The sequence below is a fragment of the Melampsora larici-populina genome, assembly GCF_000204055.1.
Source record: "Melampsora larici-populina 98AG31 unplaced genomic scaffold MELLAscaffold_18, whole genome shotgun sequence".
NCBI classification, from domain to species: Eukaryota; Fungi; Basidiomycota; class Pucciniomycetes; order Pucciniales; family Melampsoraceae; genus Melampsora; species Melampsora laricis-populina.
The window spans coordinates 1,377,816-1,400,433 of record NW_006768782.1 but is presented as its reverse complement, the minus strand read 5'-3'; the positions used below and the strand labels follow the sequence as shown (position 1 = coordinate 1,400,433).

General features: G+C 39.6%; 5 protein-coding genes across 5 annotated transcripts; 1 reads left to right on the top strand and 4 right to left on the bottom strand.

The window, feature by feature from the left end:
• Positions 1-2,234: 2,234 nt before the first annotated feature.
• On the bottom strand, positions 2,235-2,828 carry MELLADRAFT_123241 (uncharacterized protein; the record flags this gene model as incomplete). The annotated part of the gene is made up of 2 exons (XM_007410030.1): positions 2,235-2,293; positions 2,336-2,828. 2 exons carry the CDS (start codon positions 2,826-2,828, stop codon positions 2,235-2,237), a joined length of 552 nt encoding a protein of 183 aa, XP_007410092.1.
• A 7,318-nt stretch (positions 2,829-10,146) lies between these two features.
• Positions 10,147-11,577, bottom strand: MELLADRAFT_86506 (uncharacterized protein; the record flags this gene model as incomplete). The annotated part of the gene is made up of 2 exons (XM_007410029.1): positions 10,147-11,398; positions 11,498-11,577. 2 exons carry the CDS (start codon positions 11,575-11,577, stop codon positions 10,147-10,149), a joined length of 1,332 nt encoding a protein of 443 aa, XP_007410091.1.
• Positions 11,578-17,381: 5,804 nt separating this feature from the next.
• Positions 17,382-18,462, top strand: MELLADRAFT_86505 (uncharacterized protein; the record flags this gene model as incomplete). Its single annotated transcript, XM_007410036.1, has 6 exons — positions 17,382-17,780; positions 17,858-17,887; positions 17,969-18,022; positions 18,096-18,149; positions 18,220-18,363; positions 18,430-18,462. The coding sequence occupies 6 exons, from the start codon at positions 17,382-17,384 to the stop codon at positions 18,460-18,462; spliced, it is 714 nt and encodes a 237-aa protein (XP_007410098.1).
• Positions 18,463-19,337: 875 nt separating this feature from the next.
• Positions 19,338-19,790, bottom strand: MELLADRAFT_106616 (uncharacterized protein; the record flags this gene model as incomplete). Its single annotated transcript, XM_007410028.1, has 2 exons — positions 19,338-19,472; positions 19,578-19,790. 2 exons carry the CDS (start codon positions 19,788-19,790, stop codon positions 19,338-19,340), a joined length of 348 nt encoding a protein of 115 aa, XP_007410090.1.
• Positions 19,791-20,292: 502 nt separating this feature from the next.
• On the bottom strand, positions 20,293-22,384 carry MELLADRAFT_86504 (uncharacterized protein; the record flags this gene model as incomplete). The annotated part of the gene is made up of 4 exons (XM_007410027.1): positions 20,293-20,869; positions 20,956-21,449; positions 21,518-22,259; positions 22,326-22,384. 4 exons carry the CDS (start codon positions 22,382-22,384, stop codon positions 20,293-20,295), a joined length of 1,872 nt encoding a protein of 623 aa, XP_007410089.1.
• Positions 22,385-22,618: the final 234 nt, after the last annotated feature.

Here is a 22,618-nt window from a genome sequence, read left to right as displayed (position 1 = left end):
CACGCATTTACTGATTTATTCGAGTCATTTCTGGATATGACAAATCATTTATCGTCCTCAAACTACCGTCACCGTTTATCACAGCACCAATTGGGCTCGTTCGAAAAAATCCAATATGTTCGTACACCTCCTTCTTTGAGAATGGTCCGTACATCCTTCCTGCCATAATTTCTTTCTTAAAATTTTCTTCTATCTCAACTCTTGCTTCATCAGCTGACGAGTGATTCTTTGGGCAATAGAACTTTACTCCTGATATCGGTTCTTCTGGGATGCCTTGATGAAATCCGACTTCAAAACCTCTCAAGATGTGTTGATTTTCCTCTAGGATACCTATTGTTCTCAACTCGTCTCTCCACACCTTCAAATTCATCTCGCAGCGAACTTCTAGCGGCCAACGAGATTTCTCTTTCCTCTCAACTCTCACTTCTGATCTTATTCAATAGAGGGAAACAAAAAACAAATGTCATCTCAATTGCTCACAAAGTGCTCGTTTTGTCTCTCTTTGGCACCAAAAAACCCTTTTTCAGGTATGCATTTCAGGTTTTCATTCATGGATCTACTCACTGGTAACGACCTTTCCCAGGTTTACCGCCTTTATAAGGCTTGTTATCTCTTTCACCGCTTTGGCTTCTATTACGCTTCCTGTCACCACCTTGGTAATCATAGCCACTGCTACGGTGTCCTTGGTTGTATTCATAACCTCTTGTGTAACGATCACTGTAGTCTCGTTCATCTCTCCAGCTCCTATTCGCTTGACGTTCTGCCGCTTTTTGAGCCTTGTATTGTGCCTTTGGCAACCACTCTTTCTTCTTCTTAAAAGGTTCAGGATTCTCGATTTTCGAAGTAGATCCTGACGACATCAAAACTGATTTCTTCTTGTCTCTTGGCAGACCTGTTTCTGGATCGAGGTGATCTCTAGGTCCTCCTGGCGCGTATGGATTTGTTACGTAAGCTCTTTCACCAAAATTCTCACACGTTTGCTTCACTTCTTCTAATATCGTGGTTTGTAATTCCGCTATGTTGCAGATCTCTTTCCCGAGAGTCATTCTCATCACACCTTGCCTAACCTTCCTGCAATACCTTAACGCCACCATCCAACCGATATTTTCTCATAGATCACTCACTATTTCTTGATGTTTCTTGAAACGAGCTGTTTGAGTCCTCCAACCTGCATCTTCTACGTAACAAATGAATAACTTCATGCAATCTAACCATTGCTCATATTGAATAGTGAGTTCTTCTGTCGGTGGTTCAGCGTTGTACATTTTCACGTTTCCTTTTAAAATCTTCGATTCTGACGGCATCTCTTTCCCAGTCCATGCATTGTGATCCGATATCAACCATGCCTTATTGAAAACTGTCAAAGGTATGTAAGCTTTAAACGATTTCATGTAACTTGCGAGTACCGGGCTCAAGGTTGTTAACAATTTGCCTAATTGATTTGTTGTACTATTCAGAATCAATCTTCCATTTTCTATCACATCTCCGTTCTCCAATTCCATCCATCCTTTCCCTGATTCCAACATCGCCTTTGCTCTCTCCGCTTCCGACAATCCTCCTTCTTGTCTTCCACCCGTGGTGTCTAAGCGTACAAGAGAAGTTTCTCTGATCAATTCTTGTTGAATCCTCGGAACTTCAGCGACTTCAGATCCGACTTCGGATAAATTCTCCCTTATTAACCGGTGGGGCGCCGCGTGTCTCATCTCCTTTGGTTGCACGTTAGCTCTTGTCGGATTCTGATTCGGTCGCTCTTCAACTTGATCATTAAGTCTCTCTTCAACTCGATCGTTCTGGTTTCCATTTGTTCCATGAGCTCTTATCTCGAGATCCTGACGCTGGCCTCTTACTTCTTCGAGCCGTTGATTCTGACGTTGATCTCTGATTTCCTGAATCTGTTGACCTGATCCGCTCGCTCTCTCTTCGTTCTTTGCGCTCATTTCAATGACTTTTGCCAACAAAGCTGCACCTTCGTTCAACTTCCCAGTAGCATATAAGAAGTTGATTTCTGCTTGCAATGCAATCAATCCGTCTCCTTCTGTCAAGGTGATAAAAAAAAACAAAATTACTGGTAAGTAACTGTTCTTCTGAATCTGATGTTTGGCTATCATCTTTAATCTGATCTTTGGCGTCTTCATCTTGTAGTTCCATTCTCTCTAGGAGAAACCACACCATAGTTATAGTTACATTCTCACTTTGAGAAACTACCAAGATTTCGCTCCAGTTACATTTCTATATCAGAAAACTGTGCTACTACCTCTTGCGGTATGACATTCGGTGTGTGGTAATGTTGATTCTTATGTGAAATTGATTCGAAGTTGAGTGACTTGAAACTTACCCATTGATCCACTACCTATGATTGACATCTCTTCTTCCTCAGACGGTGGTGATGACTCCTTCCAACCTTTCCCTTTTTGATTTCGCATCGGTGGTCGCCAAGATTCGTCATCTGATTTGTCCGCGTTTGTCACTTGAATAAATGGTATTCCATCTACTCCTTCTTGTGTTCTATTTTGATTCACGACATTTTCTATTTCTGTCTGCCTTTGTTGATCAATCGAAGTCTCTAATTCTCTTTGTTCTAAATTCTTCAAGTCTTGAGTTCTTCCTTCTTTTGATGTGATATGAGAATTTTCATTTTCTTTTGTAGCACTTCCTTCTTGATCTTGTATGTGACTTTGACTTTGATCTTGACCGGATACTCCTGATCCTCCTACACCTTGACCCTCTGCCTTACTTTTTTCTAAAGCCGCTGATTGAGCTCTTGTTAATCTAGTTGCGTTTTCTTCCGCTTGGCCTATTCGTTCCAATAAAGATTTCTCCATGTTCATTTTGTACTTTTTAGATATAATATAAAGTTATCTATAAAAACTCTTTTTGAAATTTTGAAAAATTTTGTTTGTCTGAACTTAAACAAAAACTTGAGCTATCTATCTGTGAAGATGGTGAAGGTAGAGGTCTGGCTAGGTAATATCGGAGATTATCGTGTGATCTTTCCGAGGGATGAACTCCTCCGATCATCCCTTACACGTAAGTCCGATCTTTGGCCGACCCGATGGCCCCGCTAAGTCCCCATGGGCTTATGAACCAACGAGTCGGTTCTAGCAACTACGACTTGCCATCGCGACCCCAGTCATACAACCGTCCAAATGACATCAAAAACCATCTTTCAGGTTATTCCTTCCACATTTGAAAATTGTGGATTCACTTATGGGCAAATGGGTGAAATGCTCAATCAATGGGCATCGGAAGGTTATAATTATGAGGCCACGGTCTGCCGTGCCTGTCACCCAAATGAACCCAAACCCAAACCCCCTTCAGGACCTGTTGTGGTTATTGATGAAGGTACCGAGGATGACGAACAAGAAGAAGATGAACTTAATAACAACGCTGACGCTAAACCTGACCTCGACGATGAAACACCCAAGTCAATGCTAGATGTCAATATCAAATTTCGTATTTCCGAATCAACCTCAGCCCCATTGCACCTGTATTTCTTTCTAGATGGTGTGGTGGGTTTCAGCGACTGAGAGAAGTACATGGCCGAAACTGATTGGCCAGCAATCATCCGGGTTGGCGAAATTGAATATATGATGATGAATCGGGGTTATTGGGGTTGGAATCATTACTGGTGTAAGGTGGTTAGGTCGGTTGAGGGTATTGTAGGTGTATGGCTATATGACGAAGCTTGAAATGGAGGTATTGCCCAGCTTCTGGAACGTGATGTGACATCCATTGCTGGATGTGAACCTAACACCAGCTGGGGGATGTACTCACGTGTGCCCTTCGACACAGAAACGACTCATATTGAAGAAACCATACGAGGCCTCATGAAAACCTTCCCACGCGACCACACAACCATTCCTTTTTCATTGCCGACTAAGTCTTTCCCCATTGGAGGCGGTTTGCCTGATCCTCAAGGCCCTCAAATCACGCCGGATGATTTCACGCAATTGGTTGTCAACGCAAATGCCAACACCGTTCTGGACATCAATGTCGAAGACGTCAAAGATGAACCTACAGAATCGGCGGCTCCTTCTGCTGCGTTGACCAAGCCAAAGCGGAAGTACGTTAGGAAAACTCCCGCGGAGAAAGATGCAGCATCCAAGCCAAAGAGGAAGTATGTGAGGAAATTGAATCAAGGCTGAATCTCATCGTGGTAAATAGTGCTTTTCATTTGGTGAGTGTTATTGTTTTCTCTTACTTTTGTGTTGATATATATTAACTTGTTTTTTTTTGTTTGACTCAGCGTTCTCCAACTTCAAATCCATCTTTAATATTAATATTAATACAATACCGGACTTACCGGGCATTTATTTTTCTATCTTTCGAATCAAATTGATTTTTTTAAATTCATTTCTTTCTATTGCATTTGTTTCTGCGGTAGTTTTCATCTCTCTCTCTGTTAATTCCCTCTTTAATAATCATACCGGACTTACCGGGCGTTCCACTTTCTGGCATTTATGTGAGATTCGGGCAAGATTTGAATGTTACAGCGCCGGTGTAAAATTGGCGGTGTAAATTTCCAATGTGAGGGGGCGGAGTTTTATTTTTACACTGTTACTTTTTGCACCATTTGAAATGGTGTAAATTTGTCCGGTGTAAAACTACATATTGGCATGCAAGAAATGATTTTTACACCGGAAACTTTTACACCGTTTGAAACGGTGTAAAACTAAAGGTGATACCGGGGTAGGATATTTTTACACTGACATATTTACACAACAAATTTTTACACTGACTAAAAAAAATCAAATTAGGTGTAAAATTCAATAATTGGGGGGTATTTTGGGAATTTTACACCAAGTCAACTTTACACCGACTCACATGGTGTAAAATGGTGCGGTGTAAAATTCCACCTCCCCTTTTTTTTTGAGTTTTGTTTTTGAGTTTTTTTGAGTTTTGTTTTTTGAGATGTTTTTTTTTGAGTTGTTTTTTTGAGATGTTTTTTTTCGATCCTTTTTTTGTTTTACTTAGGAAAAAGGTTTATATATAGAAGCTTTTTTGAAAAGTTGAATTTTGAATTTTATAAGTTATTGGACAATTTCTTTACACTAGAGAACATGCGGGCATGCCTGCAACAGTTCAATTGCCAAATACCAAACTTGCAATCCCAGTTTTTACAACAATTATGATCTTGACTTATATAATACACACTCTATGAACAGTGTTCCTTTATAACGCTCAATGCAAAAGTGTCAATTAATAACAATATGATACTTTGAGTACAGCTCAACACCCTTATCCAAGCAAGTAACAGGTCTCATAAACTACTTTTGTTTACAAGATGTATCAAACTTGGGAAGCACATCATTACCACCTCAAGATTTGTAAATAATTCAAGCACCTCTCTAGAATTGTCCTCCTTCATCTCCCCAAAACAATTGATGAATCGGTATCACACAAAGGGTAGGTGGAGGAACTTTGGGGTGCTAGCTAAGAAGCAGAAAGCAAATGTGTGTAATAAGGTGAAAGGTAGTAAATGCAGGGCATTATAAGTAACTCAGGATTCATTGGACTGGAAACATTTAAAGTATGGGACTTTGCTTTAGTGGAACGGTTACAGAAGGTTTACATTGTGAAGTGAAGTAGGAAAAGATTTGATTTGAGTGGAGGTGTGATCAGAAGCCAATAAGTTGGACACCTTGAGAAAAATTTGGATATCACAAGTTTCAATAATAGCCGTGTTCAAACCTGACCCGGTTTCAAAAAATCCAGTTGACCCAGTGGACATTTTGGCTGGAAGCTGTCAAGAACTGTTAATGGATACACAAAGTTACCACCAGAAAAAGCAACTGGGTAACCAGGTTTTTGTGTCAACCAGGTTAGGTTTGAACACGGCTAATAGACTTTATCCAAAGAAAGATGGTAATATAAAGCAGTTGAGTAAAACTTGGAATTTGAATGTAAGCAAGATAAAAAAAGGGAATGAGGAGGGGTATGTGACAGTTTTAGGAGAGGAGAGATGTAGCAAGAACCAAAGGAATTTATAGGGAGAATTGCACCCAAGGAATATATATGCCACCAAAGAATTGCAAAGGAACAGCAAAGTAAAGTGGTGTACTTGGCAATGGCATGGACAACCAAAGAAAGGAGCTTATGACAATGGTTGCAAAAGCCAACAAGAGGAATGTAATTGATATGAACAACAAGAAACGGAGATAAATGGAGAAGCACACTGAGCAAAAGCATGGTATTACAAAGAGGAAAGTGTATATGGACAACCAAAAAAGGGAAAGTTCGCTGGTGATTAAAAAACGCAAAGCCGGTAAGCGTAGGAGGACACAGAACAAAAGGACAGTATTCAGAACAAAGGTACGGTATTGCCAAGATAAAACCATAAAGAACAAACAAAACAATAGACAGGACATTGAAGAAGAGGCCACAAAACCACAGGGGAAAATGAGGAAACGGGAAAAGCAAACAATTACATATGCCTGATAGACAAGACCAACAAAGAAGTAGCACGGTTTCCAGAGTAAAAGCACAATTAATATTGCAATAAGGAAAGCGTAAAAAACAAAGAAACAGTAAAACATCAAAAAGGAAACCAAGGAACAGAGAAAAATGAGGAAACAAGAAAAGCAAATACACCATATGCCTGAGAAACTGAAATGGGGACCAAACATTCATGTGAGTCTGTTTGATGTATTTATATATTAGATACATTTAAATGAAGGAAGTCATAAGAAAGAAAAGTATGGTTGCTACTGTCAAAGGCTTGTGAACTTCAGACGGATACCACACATGCCCAAATCCAATGTTCTCACTCAAAACTTAACATTTTGAACATTTGAGAGCAGATTTGAGATCCTCAGTCTTATGTCTGTGCATGTATAGCTTTTCTCAAACATTGATCTGCAGTTATCCATTGATTGTCCAGGTGTTGTTTTTGAGTGGAAATTTCAATTTGATAATAAAAAAACAAAGGAGAAAAAAGAAACAAGAGTTGTAATCTGATCATTTAGAAAAGCTACAGATGGAAAGTAGCCAGGCTGGCATCCTAAACATGGTCTTACAAGCTTGGAATTTGGACTTTTCGAGAGAGAACATCCAAGTTGAAGCTTTGGGCTGAGATTCATAAGCCTTTGGCAGTAGCAACCATAGTTGAAAGAACATTGTAAATTCAGAGAAAATGGTATTCATAAACAACATTTGCTCAAAAGGCAAACCCTTTTAAGAAAATGTATTACAGCCCTTCCTTGATTGGTGGATTCTATTTATAACTTTTTTGTAACATTTTCAACCAATTTTACATTTTGCTTCTTTTGTAATTAAGTTGGCCAGCAGGTCTTGAACAACACAGCTTACAGTACTCAGATAAACTCTGTCAGCCATGATGAGTATTTGGTGATACTCCCATTGGCAGTCATAAAGATTATCCAAGAAGGCTTCCAGATAACAATGGTTTACATGGGTTATGATATCAATACATATGTACATCAGCTTGAAAGGTATCATGATGACATACTCGACCTTTAGAAGACCCTGATCTTAAAGAAGGGTATATATTTCCTTAAGCCTTGATACATTCCAAGAATGTGAGTAAGGGATCAGAAACAAGTAACATTGCATTGGTTACAAAAGACCATCAAACATGTGCAACAAACCCTGTGTTACAATGACATCACAAAGAGAAATGCACATGATATATAAGCAGTTGTTTTCTGCAACTTGAGAAAAGAACAACCTTTTACAAACCAAAAACTTTACTTTTAGAAATCAAACTCTATAACTTTTTACTAAAAAACCAGCTCATACTTTTAACTTAGATTGTATCTAATTTAGTATCCACTTTATTGATCCTATCTTTTTTATTTGACTCTTACCGTTTTTTATAACTGTTATGGTGTATCTTTTCACTAAAGAATGTTGTTATCAAACTAAAGATCCCAACATCTACTTCATCTTATCGTCCAAAATGTTATCAAAGATCATTATTGATAAAGATGCCTCTTTATCAATATGTAGAAACTAGACATAGATTACCTTCCACCGTCCAAGATGTTTTTGAAGATTGTTATCAATAAAGATGTCTCTTTATTAATACATAGAAACTAGACTGCATATACCTGAGACAGGAGTACTCTTGTACCTACCTCAGAAGACCCTGTTTGGAACAGACCTTTCAGCAAGTATCAGGCAGCGGTAGCCATCCCGCACCTAAGACAACATGGAGTTGCCAGCTCCTGTTTATGAAGGCTCAAATTTACTTCAGTAAGATACTGTAACAAAGCCAATAAAGACGCATCAAGCGCACAAGTATTCAGCTTTGATTCTCTTAAAGCCACCTGTTTTAAGTTTCAGGCTGACAGACTCAGATATGCTCTGAGATGGTTGTACAAGCTGGTTTTGCTGAGGGTTGAGTTCTTTTGATGGCTTGTGATCTGCTTAAGTAAACTTCTTACAACCGGTAACATCACTGAAACACTCACTTATAAGGCTAATGCTCTACAGAAATAGCTTAGAAATTATTGGGGTTAAGATAGATAATGCATGGCTACAAGGCCATATTGTGGCAGGCTCTGACCAAATGTGGGCCTTGCAAAGTGCGCAAGATGCGCTCACTGGGATGGGCTGGTGCAGTGCCCCAAAATCCAACTGGTCCCTGGGGTTAGGGGTATGAACCGGCCCTGGAAAGGCCTGGCTGCTTCTTCAAGCAGACCAGGGCCTGTTGTGGGCTTGTATTGAAGGGATGGGACCAACAATGTCAGGGCCAGCGCCGTGAGGGCCCAGGCCATGGCGGGGATCCTGGAACTCTGTAGGCCAAGCTCAGCTGACTCAAGGTGTGTACCGCTTGCCTCCAAGAAATGATCGGGCAGGCTCGGGTGGTTGGGGCCAGGGCCAGGCCATAGCCCTACCTGGGGTATGTGGTAGGGCAGTGACATTGATGCAAGAGTGTGGTGCGCGGAGACCAGCACAGGCGCTATTTTTGCACAGTAAACTGTGTTGCACATTGGGGGTTGCTTCCACAAAATATGTATCCAAGCACTGTAGGAGGAATCCAAGACCTCAGGACAGCTGGGGAGAAAAGCAAAAATGTAAAATTTGTTGAAAATGTTAAAAAAAGTTTTCAAAAAGGATTTTGTACCATGTATCTTTCTTTACACCACATAATTGAGTGTAAATGAGTGGGTTCAATATTACCCCTTGCCTTTGTTCAGTTTATATGATCCTCCTGTTCATCTAACGGAAAGTGTTGGTGTAGCTGTGTGAAAAATTTACACTAACAGCTTCCCTAACACTTTTTTAGCGTAATTGGTGTTGCTGGCTATGTATCAGCTTCCTCTAAATCATGGATGGGCTATTCTCTTTGAGTTTTTAGCAAGACACATAGACAAAGAGATCCTATTTATCTGTCCATTCTCTGTTGTTCAAGTGGAAGGCCCAGGAGGTGTCATCCAATTGAGCCTGATGTCATTATGGCAAATTACTTCTAGAAAAGTAGTGTGACAATCGCTCTGTTTTTCAAAAACAGATGGCTATTGTCAACCTATTTTTTTGTTCAGGGACCTCTTCCTGAGTGCCACTGTGCCATCTGGTCTACCTTATAGCTGGAAACTGTCACATATGGCATTGATTTATAGACCAGGGCAGGTAGATGACCCCAGAGGTAGAAATTCAAACTTCTAGGTTACTCATAAGGCCCACTCAAATTTGTATCTCTGGGATTAATTGTGACTTTAAAATCTTGATGCCATCACACTAAAGGCAGTGTAAAAATCCACACCAATCATCATAAACCAAGCTAAGCATTTTATATTGACGAACAGCAAGATGAATTATAACAATTCTTCTATCATGGCGAGATCACACATCATACGTACACACATCAATCACATACATCATAACTTTGGAGAGACTAATCAAGAATCATCATCCGTCTTTAAACATCGAAAGCATGAACAACATCATCATCAATATCTACACTTCTCATCTCAACATATCATAAATGAACCCCACTGTCGAACATAAACATAAACATACACACAAGGAAATGAGTAAAATAAAAGAAATAAATGGTTAGAAATATCAAAGTGAACAGAATCTAACTCTTTTCCCATTGTTTTACTCAATCCACATAAGCAAATAATCAATTCTTCACATGTGCAAATAAGCTTTTATTTTTTATCAATCTATTCTTTGATTTCATTTTTGGTTTCCTATCTTCCTATCAATTGAGTTCATCAAATCGTCGTACCAATCAGAAGACGAGTCGACTTTCAACACGCTATTCAATATCATGGATGGCTTGCAATGCTTAACTGTCTGAGTCGTGATAGCTGTACTCAAATTGGGTGTCGAGGAATTCATAAGAGATGGTGAAAATCTAACTTCTTCGGAGAACCTGATAGATGCCCTTGGAATGATTGGATTGGTTTTTGTTCGAAGGATACCGGCGTATGGATCTGGGTCACTCTTCATAGAGGTAAATGAAGATAAACTGGAACTGGGACGTTCAGTATCGAGTCGAGATTGATCAGGTGAACGTCTGAGAGGTCGATTGTAGTCACTATCGGTCGAGAAAGATGAGTGATTCAATAAAGGTTCAAGTGTATCAGAGTGAACCTTGAACGAATTTTTGGCCACACTCTTGGAGGTGATAGATGACTTGAGACTAGAACTTGGAACGCCGTGCTTTGAAGAATCGTATGATTTGTTACACTCTTCTGATGAGCTCGCCATATCCATAGGTTCAGGAGCAGACGGTCTTGCTGGTAAATCACCACGATCTGATGATTCAGCCGTGCTGAGAATTTGACGCCTGTATCTGAGAGAGCGACGAAGAGCTACATCGCGTGAGGTCCTAGCAGGTCTAACAGGTCTACCAACAGCACCACAAGTTGCATGTCGACGAAGAGGCGGTACGATAGCATCAGAATCAGATGATCCATATACCCATGGATCTTTACTAGCGATAAAGGCAAATTCGGGATTATGTAGTTTCATTGGATAGGAAATTTTGGGTCTTTTCGTATTGGTGGTTGACATTCGTTTTAGCCTGGGTACCTTTGTAGGCTGATCTTTATGATTGATAGGTTTGATGACTAGAGCATCTATGGTGAAGGTACGTTTAGCTGATGAACAAAATCGACCGAAAGCTTGTTTAGCTTGAGAACCGAATTTTTTGGAAGGGAGAGTGGGGTGAGAAACTGGGATGGATGTGTTAGATGGAGTCTCTTGATCTGAGGCAGACGAATGATTTCCATAGGTCTTGATAGAAATGGCGAAAGAGGAGCTAGGAATATAATGGGCTTGATTCCGTCTTGAAGAATTATCGAGGCTTGATTGTTGACGGCTCTTGCCTCGTACGCTCAGCCGCCAGTTATGCTTCGTTGGCGCTACTTCCGCCTTCAGCTTCGTTGGCACACAGTGTCCCCCAGCTAGCTTGGAGATTTGGCTAAAGGTTGATGAAAGTCAAGGTAAAGAAAAGCTTAGGATTAGGATTTACATGCTCGTTGTTTTCAAAAAAAGGTCAAGTGCTCATGAGATTACTTACCTTGATACAAGCGGAAGAGCACACCTCTGATATGAAGAAAGATCAGAAGGTCGGTTACCATCATTTTCAAGTGAATGCATTGTGAGTAATGAATTGGAGCACTGATTGGACTCTGAAGGTTAGGGGGTTGATGACGATGACTCTCTATATTGAGGTTATAAGTATATATATATATATATATAATAAGTATAGGATTTGTGTGTACGAGTGTAAATAAAGCTCAAATTTGAAGTATCAATAGAGGAAACAAGATAGGTTGATGATGAAGGAAGACAAGGCGATACTTTTTTGTATTTGAACGGTTTAGTTGTAGAAAATCAAAGAATAGACAGTGCACCACCAATGATGTGGATCAAGGTTGAGACGCTGTACTAATGCACAAAGGGTGAAGGGTTGGAAGGTAGCGGAAACCCAAATTAAATAGTTGAACTTGGTGGAGAGTAAGGGTGAGATGATGTGAAGGTGATCAAGAAATGTGCAAGGATTGTATGAACTTGACCAATCACCGCCACCATGTTATAACTACTCGGTAACATAGGGGAGCTATTGAAGATGGGCACATTTTCAAATTCCCTTCTCTGGCTTTTGCGGCTCATCATCGATATCGTCGCTGTCAACTCGCCTCTTTGTCCTGATTCATGAAAGCGAGTCCAGACAGCGGTTGGTCAATCCACTTGGATTTACGAACATATCGATTCACTTCAGCTTAATTTGCGATAATCTAGCATCAATAACTGGAGTACCGCAGTTGGTTAATCCTTTTAAACATCTTTCTCCGCTTCATTGATCCTACACCATACTATTACGGTTTACATCGGAAATATCTGCAAAATGATAAAGAAGATGACGATGATGAGCTTTGACGATGAGAGTATAACCATCAAACTCTTACACCAAAATTGATCCAAGACCAGATATTCTGTCACATGAACCGAATGCACTCCCCTAGATGATCTAATCTAGTAAAGTCCGTAACAAGTTTATGTTGCTTCACAGCCTTTATATGATGTCAAAAACGCAAAGTATTTGGAAATCTTGGAATTTCTCACTATCCTCTTGACAACTTCCCTTGACCAATATCAAGCCTTGGGGCGTAAATGTCACGTGACGATGAGCCATCACATGTTTTGGATTCATTTGTGTGATGTTCATGAGCATGGTGAGTAAATCCGTACACATACATACTCACCTTATAATGATTCGCCGTTGATCCAATTCCCCAATTTCTCGAATAGAACGCGGTGGATTTTTCAAAAGAGGCGAGATGAAATAATATGCAAGTGATTATCTGATTACGATCTCGCCTCATTTTGACACCTCAATCAGGAGATTTTTATTTTGGAAAAAAACTACCACGCCAATGGTTGAAAATGAGCATGTCTACATACCTTCATGAATTCCTCCATCCGGATGACAAGCAAAATGAACCAAGCGAACGTTATCTGTTCACCACCTTGATGCTGAAATCCAGTGACCTTTCACTGATGATGGGTGTTTTGGCTGCCTCAGATGCCCCTTCACAATATTATTTCCCTTGATGGTTTTGAACACCTAGCTTTGCATGGCATTTGCACTTGAGTTTCAAGCTATCTTGATCCTCCCCTGCTTCTGGTTCACATCTAGCTACTCCTGTCGGTTTCAATTCCTGATCAATGGGCCCGTGCGGTCTTGTTCTGCCGATTCAAAGCGCATGCATGTTGCACGGGAAAGACGTTACAGCCGTTAAAGGATTAAACGGCAGAATTCTTTGTCTGTGTGATGCACCCGAAGTAAAATCTGAGAGCCCAAAACTAGATTAAACCTGGTTTTGGACACAATTCAACAATGTCTTGCGGGAGACCTGTCACTTTCGATCGGATTTAACAGGTTTTATACTTTTGTATTAAATCTCGGTGCGACACAAATTTGTATTTTTATGCCTTTTATATATTTAGTAGCTGTAGTTACACGTGGAAGCCGTGTCACTCAAGGCGCGTTCAATCTAACGATGAAAGTGTGAAACCTGACTTCTTATTGATCTGCACAAGACACTAAAGACGCAACATCAATAGTGAAATGATAATAATTGACACAAATAATGAGGTGCACCACATAGCTCAACTTTGATTAAGTGATGAAGTCGATTGATTGGTTTCAGCTAAAACTTAGCCACAAGAAGTAATCGAAATTTTCAAGGTGGATCACTCATGGTTCTGAGTCACTGAATGGGATGGTATCTCTGTTCTGATTGGCTCACTTCCACATCCCCTTGACTATGCTCGTTTGGCCGAGAGGGACTTGGATAGGTTAGCTGCTCATATTCTATTAATCCTCACATACCTAGCGTTGAAGCTTCACGTATGAAACTTGAACTTTGTATAAATCCTACGATTCCTCAAACAATGATCCTACTATGAGCTCAGCGGTATTTGGTCATTGGTGTGTTAAACATGATTATCATTGTAAGAAGTTCAGAACCGGTGAGGCACGGCGGGGCTGAGGAGTCGGTTACAGAGTCAGCTCGGGTGCGAAGGATATGTAGATAGAATTATGTCCTCCCAAGACCCACTTATACCTCAAGCCCCAAAAACCCATTTCATCAGCTCCCGTATTGTTTCTAACACTTATTGTCTTGGAAAGCTTTTAAATTTGAAAAAATATAAGCAAAATCAATATAAAATCCACTTAAATCAGAAGACCAAAACATCAAAAATCAAAAGGGATGTTTCATTATCAGCAAGAATTGGTTGCACTGAAGAAAAGGTAGAAAGATCAAATAGACAATGTTCAGCAGCTTTAGCTTTGAACAAAGAAGGGGAAAACAGTCAAACACAAGAAAGAGCAGGTGAGGAAGTTCTTATCACCTCTTTCCCTTGTTATCAAGACTCTTGAAGGTCATCTGTACTCAACTTTCTCTTGGGTTATGCCAGACTATCAATGGCTAGTGGAGTGGCTTGAAAAGGTCATCCTCAACCCACATCTCAAACTCTCTGCCAAAGGGCCAACTCTGAAATTCCTTGGTTGGGGAACTGATGACTCAATTTGACACTTTACGGAACAAGCCAGCAAGTTCAAGCCAGTTTGTGACCCCAATGTTGAGGTTGTTGAACCCAAGGAGACAATTAATCCTGAGCAACCTTATCACTTTATAAAACAGCACAGGATGGTTCAGATTAAACACAAAGTCCACAAGTATTTGACTGTGCCTCAAGAAGATCAGGTTTGCAAGCCCCCCTCAAATTCTGGCAAATAAACCAACAGCTTTGGCCCAACCTCAGTTGAAGAGCAATGGCTATGCTTGTGGTGCCTGCTACTTCTGCTCCATCTGCAATTACATTCTCTAATGTGTTGAGGGTTGTGAGTGACCATTATGCTTCTTTCACTTCCCTTAATCTAGAAGCCCAAATTTGTCTCAAGAGCTGGAGGAAAGAATTGGCAAAATAATTTGAAAGTTTCATTCAACCAAAGTTTTTTTCACTTTATGATTATGCTCATATAGCCTTCTAGATATGTCTCCATAGTATTTTTTTATATTCCAAGTTGGCTCTCATAGTTGTTTTTCTCCCTATGAGTATCAGTCTTTAAGACATGTGAACCACAAGAAATTCAACTATATATATCTCCCTTTCCACACTGACCTGCTTGGCCCTGACTAGTTTTTGAGAGCCCTCAGGTCCTCCCGAGGCAGGGTCTGTCTGCGTGTCCGGCCCTGGGCTAACAGGTCTGGGCCACAGCCGCTTCTGCTGTTTTGGGGCCCAATTTGGCAATGTGTCCCAAAAATCATCTCAGGTCATTCCCACTTCTTGGAAAAACTTCAATGACACCGCGGGAATGATTGAGTTCAAAACCCGATTGAGCGACGTTGCGGTGTCCGAGTCCCCAACTTTGCTCAATCACCAATCTCGTTCACATCACGTTCACAATTCGTTCACAGGTTTCCCTCCAGTTACCCTCCGCAATCTTAAGTAACAATCATACAACAGAAAGTCCCTTGCAAGTCATCAGTCTTTGACATTTGTTGTTAATCTAATTCATCTTTCCAATTTTCATCTCAGTGCTTTCACCATGCCCCATGAAGTATTGTCCCATCACCATCATGTGGGTCGCTAACCAACAATGTTAAACAACACTGTGTGTTTATGGCAAATCTTTTTAGAGACATGGACAGTGAATTGTGCTTATGTCAATCTTTTTCAAAGTTCCAGATGCTCAACCAACAAAGAAAGGAGCTCATCAAGGACAAATTGAAATTTGATCTTGAATACATACAAAGGCAGAGTATCAGTAGAGCTCGGGGGAAACCTGTGAACAAATTGTGAACGTGATGTGAACAAGATCCGTGATTGAGCAAAGTTGCGGACTCGGACACCGCAACTTCGCTCAATCGGGTTTTGAACTTAATCATTCCCGCGGTGTGAGGATCCAAGTTCACGATGAAAGATACCTCTTTGTACAACAACAACACAAAACACTCATTCAGTTGAACTTCAACTCTTTATCATCATCTTCCTGATGACATCCATTCAGGTTTTTGGATTTTCTACTTTTTGGTCTTTTGCTCATCTTTCTTACTATCATTATTTTGCCTGCCACATGATTTCTTCTGGATATGAGTGAGGATGTAAATAGTAAAGTAAAGAACTTGCGAATACTAAACAGACAAAACAAGTTCGATATAATCAAAACTTCAATTTTTGGGTTCAGCTCATCAGTCCATCTCTAACTGTAAACTCACAATATCACCCTTCAATCTTACAAACCACACAAACTGCTTTCACTCTTTATTAATGCGCTGCTCAAGTTGTATCTTGAGAAAATCAAAGCATTCATTGCATACCAGAAGTAGAAGCAACTGGTCTAGATGAAGGACCTGCGATAGGTTGATGTGGTTGATGACAATGTTGTGATTGAGCTTGAGGAGCATGTCTTGAAGAAGCAGGCCGTGACATTCTTAAATCTGTAGGATCTGAAGCCATCACTTGTCTTGATGTTGATACCGAAGGAGGCGCACGTATATATTGAATCGGAGGTAGACGACATCCCGGTACGAGCAGATGAAGATGAGGAGTGAAACCACCTCAGTGATAGCACTACCCCGATTGCTAATACCACGGGCTAGATGACTGAATCCTGGACTTGATCCTGAAGCCTCTGATCTACCGGGCTGACGGCTACGCGTGCAACGGGGGCAGAGGGATTAGAAGCAGTTCGTTCTTGATCCCTCAAACTATGCATCAACTGGTCAGGTGAATATCGACCTGTGATGCCTTGTCCTTGTGCGTGATGCGATTTTGGCAAGTCTATTCAAGGTTAAATCGCCACAATTCTCTGCGTGTTATCTCTTGGCGCTGGTACCGTATATACGAGACTTGACAGAATATATTTCCTTGGATCCTCTTCACGAAACATCTTGACTGAGGTTTCGATGGCATCGACCTGTTGACTTCTAGCCGTGCCGGCCGCCGAGGCGCTTTTGGGACCGGGCCAGTTCAAGCTGGTCAATAACCCATTCTCAACCTCACTCGACACGCACGACATCAACCACTTCGGTCTGACTAGGAATCTGCCGATAGGATGATCTAAGACACGGCGTGCTCCAATCTGAGTCGTTCCTCAGTCTGGTCCGGAAAACGAGTAGCGATACCACTTCACACATGTCGAGATGTTTCTATAAAACGCAGACCCCTGAGCCGTTCGGATTGTACCTCATCCTAAAGATCCCATCCACTTTTTGTCTTATTTGTTTTAGTATTAAGTTATTGGACTGGTTTCCAATCTTACATAGCATAATATCATATCACACATCACATTATTATTATTTTTCACCTTTCATTAACTTTTGCATATTCTCATTCACTTGTATCGAATTAATTTTATTATTTCTCAAATTCCCTTTCATTCGAAAATGCCATCCAACTCAATCCTCGCTTTGGCTACTGTCATGGCTTGTTCATCGGTTTTTGCTGCACCCACCTTCGGTGGCATTGGAGTAGGCGGTTACTCAAGTGTCAGTTCATATGGTGGTGCTTACGGTGGTATCGGAGGAGGATTATATGGTGGTGGTTATGGTGGTGGTTATGGTGGTATCGGCGGAGGATTGTATGGTGGTGGTTATGGTGGTATCGGCGGAGGATTATATGGTGGTGGTTATGGTGGTAGTTATGGAGGCATCGGAGGAGGATTTGGTGGTTATGGAGGCATAGGAGGAGGATTATATGGTGCCGAATTTGGAGGCATCGGAGGAGGATTTGGTGGTTATGGAGGCATAGGTGGAGGATTATATGGTGGTGGTGGTATCGGCGGCGTAAGTCATCACAATATCTCTTTGAGTAAAGTTTTTTGATCTGATCGAGGGCCTTTTTTCCATTTTTTAAATAACAGATTGGATATGGTTCAAGCCTAGGATATGGAGTGCGTTGATTTTTCCCATTAAACTTCTTTTCCACTGTCTATATGCTCATGAGGCTCAAACTAACATACGTCATCTCACAGGGTGGTATTGGACTAGGTGGAGGAATCGGAGGAGGAATCGGTGTTGGAGGAGGCGTAAGTTCCCAATCTGTCATGAATTTTGTCAAGACCATTTACTAACATGACCCTGACCACTTTTGATGCATAGTTGGGAGTAGGTGTCGGAGCTGGTGTTGGAGTCGGTGCAGGATTAGGAGGCAGGGTAATGTTATCCATCTAACCATCGTGATATATCATCCAATCTTCTAATGCCAAGTTTCTCCCTTCTTCAGTTCATTAAAAGAGACTTGGGATACAATGGTGAAGGATATCCAGTAGAACCCGCATCATTACCACCATCACAAGATGACTCAAGTGCTCAATTTCAACCCATCGAATCTGATGGATATCAACGCTCTGCTCCAGCCCCAGAAACTGTAGGTTTATTCTGACTTTATCCTTTATTAGATGATTCTAATTTGATTCCTTCTTCTCCACAAAAGGATGAGCCCAGACTCAAACGCCGTCAGAACTGAAACCGAAAACTGTCGATTGATATGATGTCATAGATTCTAATTCCCTTGGGAATCAACTAGCCACTTGTTTCATTTTTTTCTATCTGATCACTCTAATCTTCAGATGTACATCACAAAATACCCCGATTGTTTGACTCATGATCACTTGTACTCTGCGTAATTTAATCATTGATTGGGATTACGTTCATGTTATTACGCGAAAAGAGCCTCATCTAAACTGCCTATGCCTCCCATGCGAGGTGATTATCTTTGCCATAATTGCAAATCTTTTCAAAAATATCGAAACAAAGAATCCTTCTTGAGAAGTATATGGCAATAGCTCGAAAGAGAGAAATTTGCAAATCAATCCAAGAATCAAAATCAAAAATTATGATTTCAATCAATGGTTTCGATGAAATGTAATCATATTCATTCACTTTGAGATTAAGATTACAACTCACTTCCCTTGACGATCTCAACCCCTCTATCTACTCTTACAAAGCAACCCTCGAACTGTTACAAAATTCCCAAAGACACCTCATCATTTCTAAACCCCATAAACCAAGCTGTCAAACCAAAAAAAAAACCATGTGTCCAATTCCCAATACATAAACTTCAAAAACTCCACACATCATGATTAAAGAAACCAATACTATTTTATACAAAAACCCAATGTTAAAAAAAGAAACAACTTTATATATCATCTTTACATTTTACTTTTTCATCATCCTAAACCAAATCATTAAAAACTCCTAACCCAAAACAAGCAACAAAATTTCCCAAAACCATCCTGATCCTTACAAACCCAAGTTCCCAAGACCCTTGCCTTTTCCTCATCTCTACAAACCAAATTCCATCATTGATTTGTTTTTTACATTTTCAATGAATTTGATCTTTCAATCATCATAAATTAAGTTTTGTAAATCGATTTTAAAGTTTTCAAACGTTTTAATCTTTTCTTCTTTAATCAATTCATAAAACTCAAACTTGCAAAAATTAAAAAACTTTTGATACTCTAATCCTAATTGATCCTATACAACCGAAACAAAAAAATCCAATCCCAAATCAAATCAGTTTACCGCCCAAAAAAAGCAAAAAGCAAAAGTAAAAACAAAAAAGATTCAAAAAAACTCAACTTGAAAACTAGGAAAGATCACATTAATGATCTTTTCATCTTCAAGCCAAACTTTAATCCTATTCAAAACCCACTTAATCCCAATCCCAATCCCATCCAAATAAGCATGATAAACCATCAAGACATTCGAATCAGAAGCCCATTCTTGATCTTTTAATCTTTGACCATTTCCATCATGATTCTGATTCTGATTCAAAAACTTCATACATCTCATCAAGAACTGATCCAATGGGTTTCCTAACCAATTACATCCAATCTCAATAAACTCATGAAATCCTAATTTGATTTTCTTATCTAATTCTGATTTAGAATCGATACTCAATTGATGTGATGTTTTATTGATCGTTAAACCTTTTAAAAAGTTCATCGGTTTGAAGTGTAATAAACTTAAGGCAGTTCCTGTTGGTGTGATTAACAAATCTCTTAAAAGATCAGTGATCGGACTTAGATCGACGGCTCGATCAAGTTGACTGATCTCTACTCTTCTCGTCATCTTTTTCAATATTAAGAAATGTCGAATCATAAAGAATTGTCCATCCATCTTAATGATACTTGGATCAGGTGAGCTTCCGGTTGGGTTGGGACTCGAGCTTTTGGTAAGGATGTATCGTTTGGATGCATCTATGATCGATTGTGAACAAATCCCAACGGCTTCTCCAGCGAAATCTTCAAAGATCGCATCCTATTCCGAAAGAAAAAAAAAACAAAATCAGACGTCAATCCAAACCCTCCAATCTCAAAAAAACGACAGTCAACGAATCTGCCCTACTCACATTCACATAGGTATGTAATTTCGAAAGTACCCACAACGTTTTCCTTAGTGTAGGGTACCAAAGCTCTTGAACTTCATCAGATGGTAATCTAAACCTCAACGCGACTTCTTCATGAAGATCCTCCTCATCAGCCAACCAAGATTTTTGAAGGCCCATGAGAGCTGATTTCTCAGTACCAGTAGTCTTCTTAACGATCAATTTATTAGGATAATCTAAATCATCAAGTTGAGGTGTATAATGAGCCACATCGGTTTGAATGATAGATTGAGATCTGAAAATCAAACGGGTTTGAATGTCTTGTAAGATAGGATCGAGTAAAGTTGAAAATTTAAAGGGTTTAGATCGGATTGGAGAATCGGAATGGGTAGGTTGTTCTGGTTCTTCTATCAGATCACTATCGATGGCTATCAAACTGTTCACTATTGTGGCTAATTCACATAATGTGTCTAGGTTTGATTCGTGTAGGATTTGAGGTCTTAGTAAATCATATAGATAATCACATAAAGATTCTAGGTATGAACTGGTGAGATTTATTCATAATCATAAAATCAGTTTACATTCGCATCCAAACGAAAAAAAAACAATTCGGTCAAGAAAAACACTCACAAAACTTCATCATCAGCTGAAGAATGAAAGAATTGACGAAACAAACGATACTCATCAGAACAGATCTGACGTAAATAAAAACATCCAGTATTAGTTAATTTAATTAAATCTTGACATTGACTATACTCAATAGAAATCAATTCGATTTGACGTTTAATCTTTTGATTTAATAAACTTTTTCGAATCGAGATCCAATTAAAAACACATTCAAGTAAGATTGAAAGATATTCATTGGGATCTCGATTCGATCGTTTTTCTAATTCTATTAAGAATGGTCTTTGTTCGATCAAGAGAGTTTCGAATTTCTTGTAGAATAAGATTCGGTAAGTCGGATGATCTTGATGGTCTGGAAGACTCCCGCTCGATAGTTTTTCGTGGATCGTGTTTGATAAGCTTCGAAGGGTGTTGATGAAGAAAAGTTTGATCAGGGTCATGGAACGGGTTAAGCATTGTTGAAATCTGACTAAATAAAGATCTGCATCTCTAAAATGACGCTAAGAAAGATCGAAAAAAATGATCAGTATATGTTACGTTGAAGATTAAGTCACATCTGAAGACTTACATTTGATTTCATGAATTCTAAACAAAGATCTAATTGATCCAACATAGGTAAGAATCCATCAGATTTAACAATTTCAATCTCACCATTAAAACTCAATAAGTTTTGAGCCTCCTCTAACTTTCTAAAATAATTCAAGTTTTGAAAAAGTTCATGTTGTAGTTGATGAAGTAATTTAAAATCAATGAGAATCCCTTCTGAAGTTCTTTCTAATGACTTTGAATTCTCATCTACATATCTCCAATTCGCTTTAATTTCTTTTAAAGATCCTTCTGAAGATGAAATCTGATGCAAGAGTTCATCACAACTTTCGACATACGTTTTGAGTTGTGAAAGATGAGTTTGGTAAGTTGATTCTGAGTCTATTTCGATCATCGTAGAGATATGTTGATACCAATCGTTAAATTCTTCAATACTTTGAATCGGTTCGTGTACTTCTTTGGTTCGATCTTCTTCTTCTCTTTCATCATCTTTTATAATCTGTTTTGAATGGAAATGATGTTTAAATTTCAATAAATGATTCTTGTTAGAAGGAGAAGAAGGTCTAGTTGAGATTGGAGTGTTTAAGTAAGATTGAATAGGTTGTTTTGTGATAGATAATAATGATTTTTGTATGATTTGAATCGATTGTTTTTCCAATTCGCTTAATGGACAAAGTGTTTCCCAACTTTCGCTTCGATGGTTTGTTGATTGTGAATGTGATCCAGTTGGTTGTGAATGAGGTTTTGAATAAATTGACATCTTTCTTTTCGATTAACAATCAATCTTGAATCACTTTCCAATCAAACTCACTTTACATGACCTAACTCACTCTACATACACACCTGTAACCGGTGCTTCTGCCCGTGCTGAGTCCTGAGTCCCGACCATGATCTGGTGATTTTCAAAAGTCTGCACTGAGACTTTTCATGCCTCAAAGTAGGCCATAATCAACATCAATCATCTTATCAGTTACCCAACAAATGCCTCGATGTTGGTAACTAGTTATTAAACAAAATGGAATGGGAAAGTTGGGATTATCACATCTGGTACTTGTACTGACGGGTCGGACTTCTTCTAATATAATTCATGGATCCACAGCAATGACATCATACGCTGTTGGAT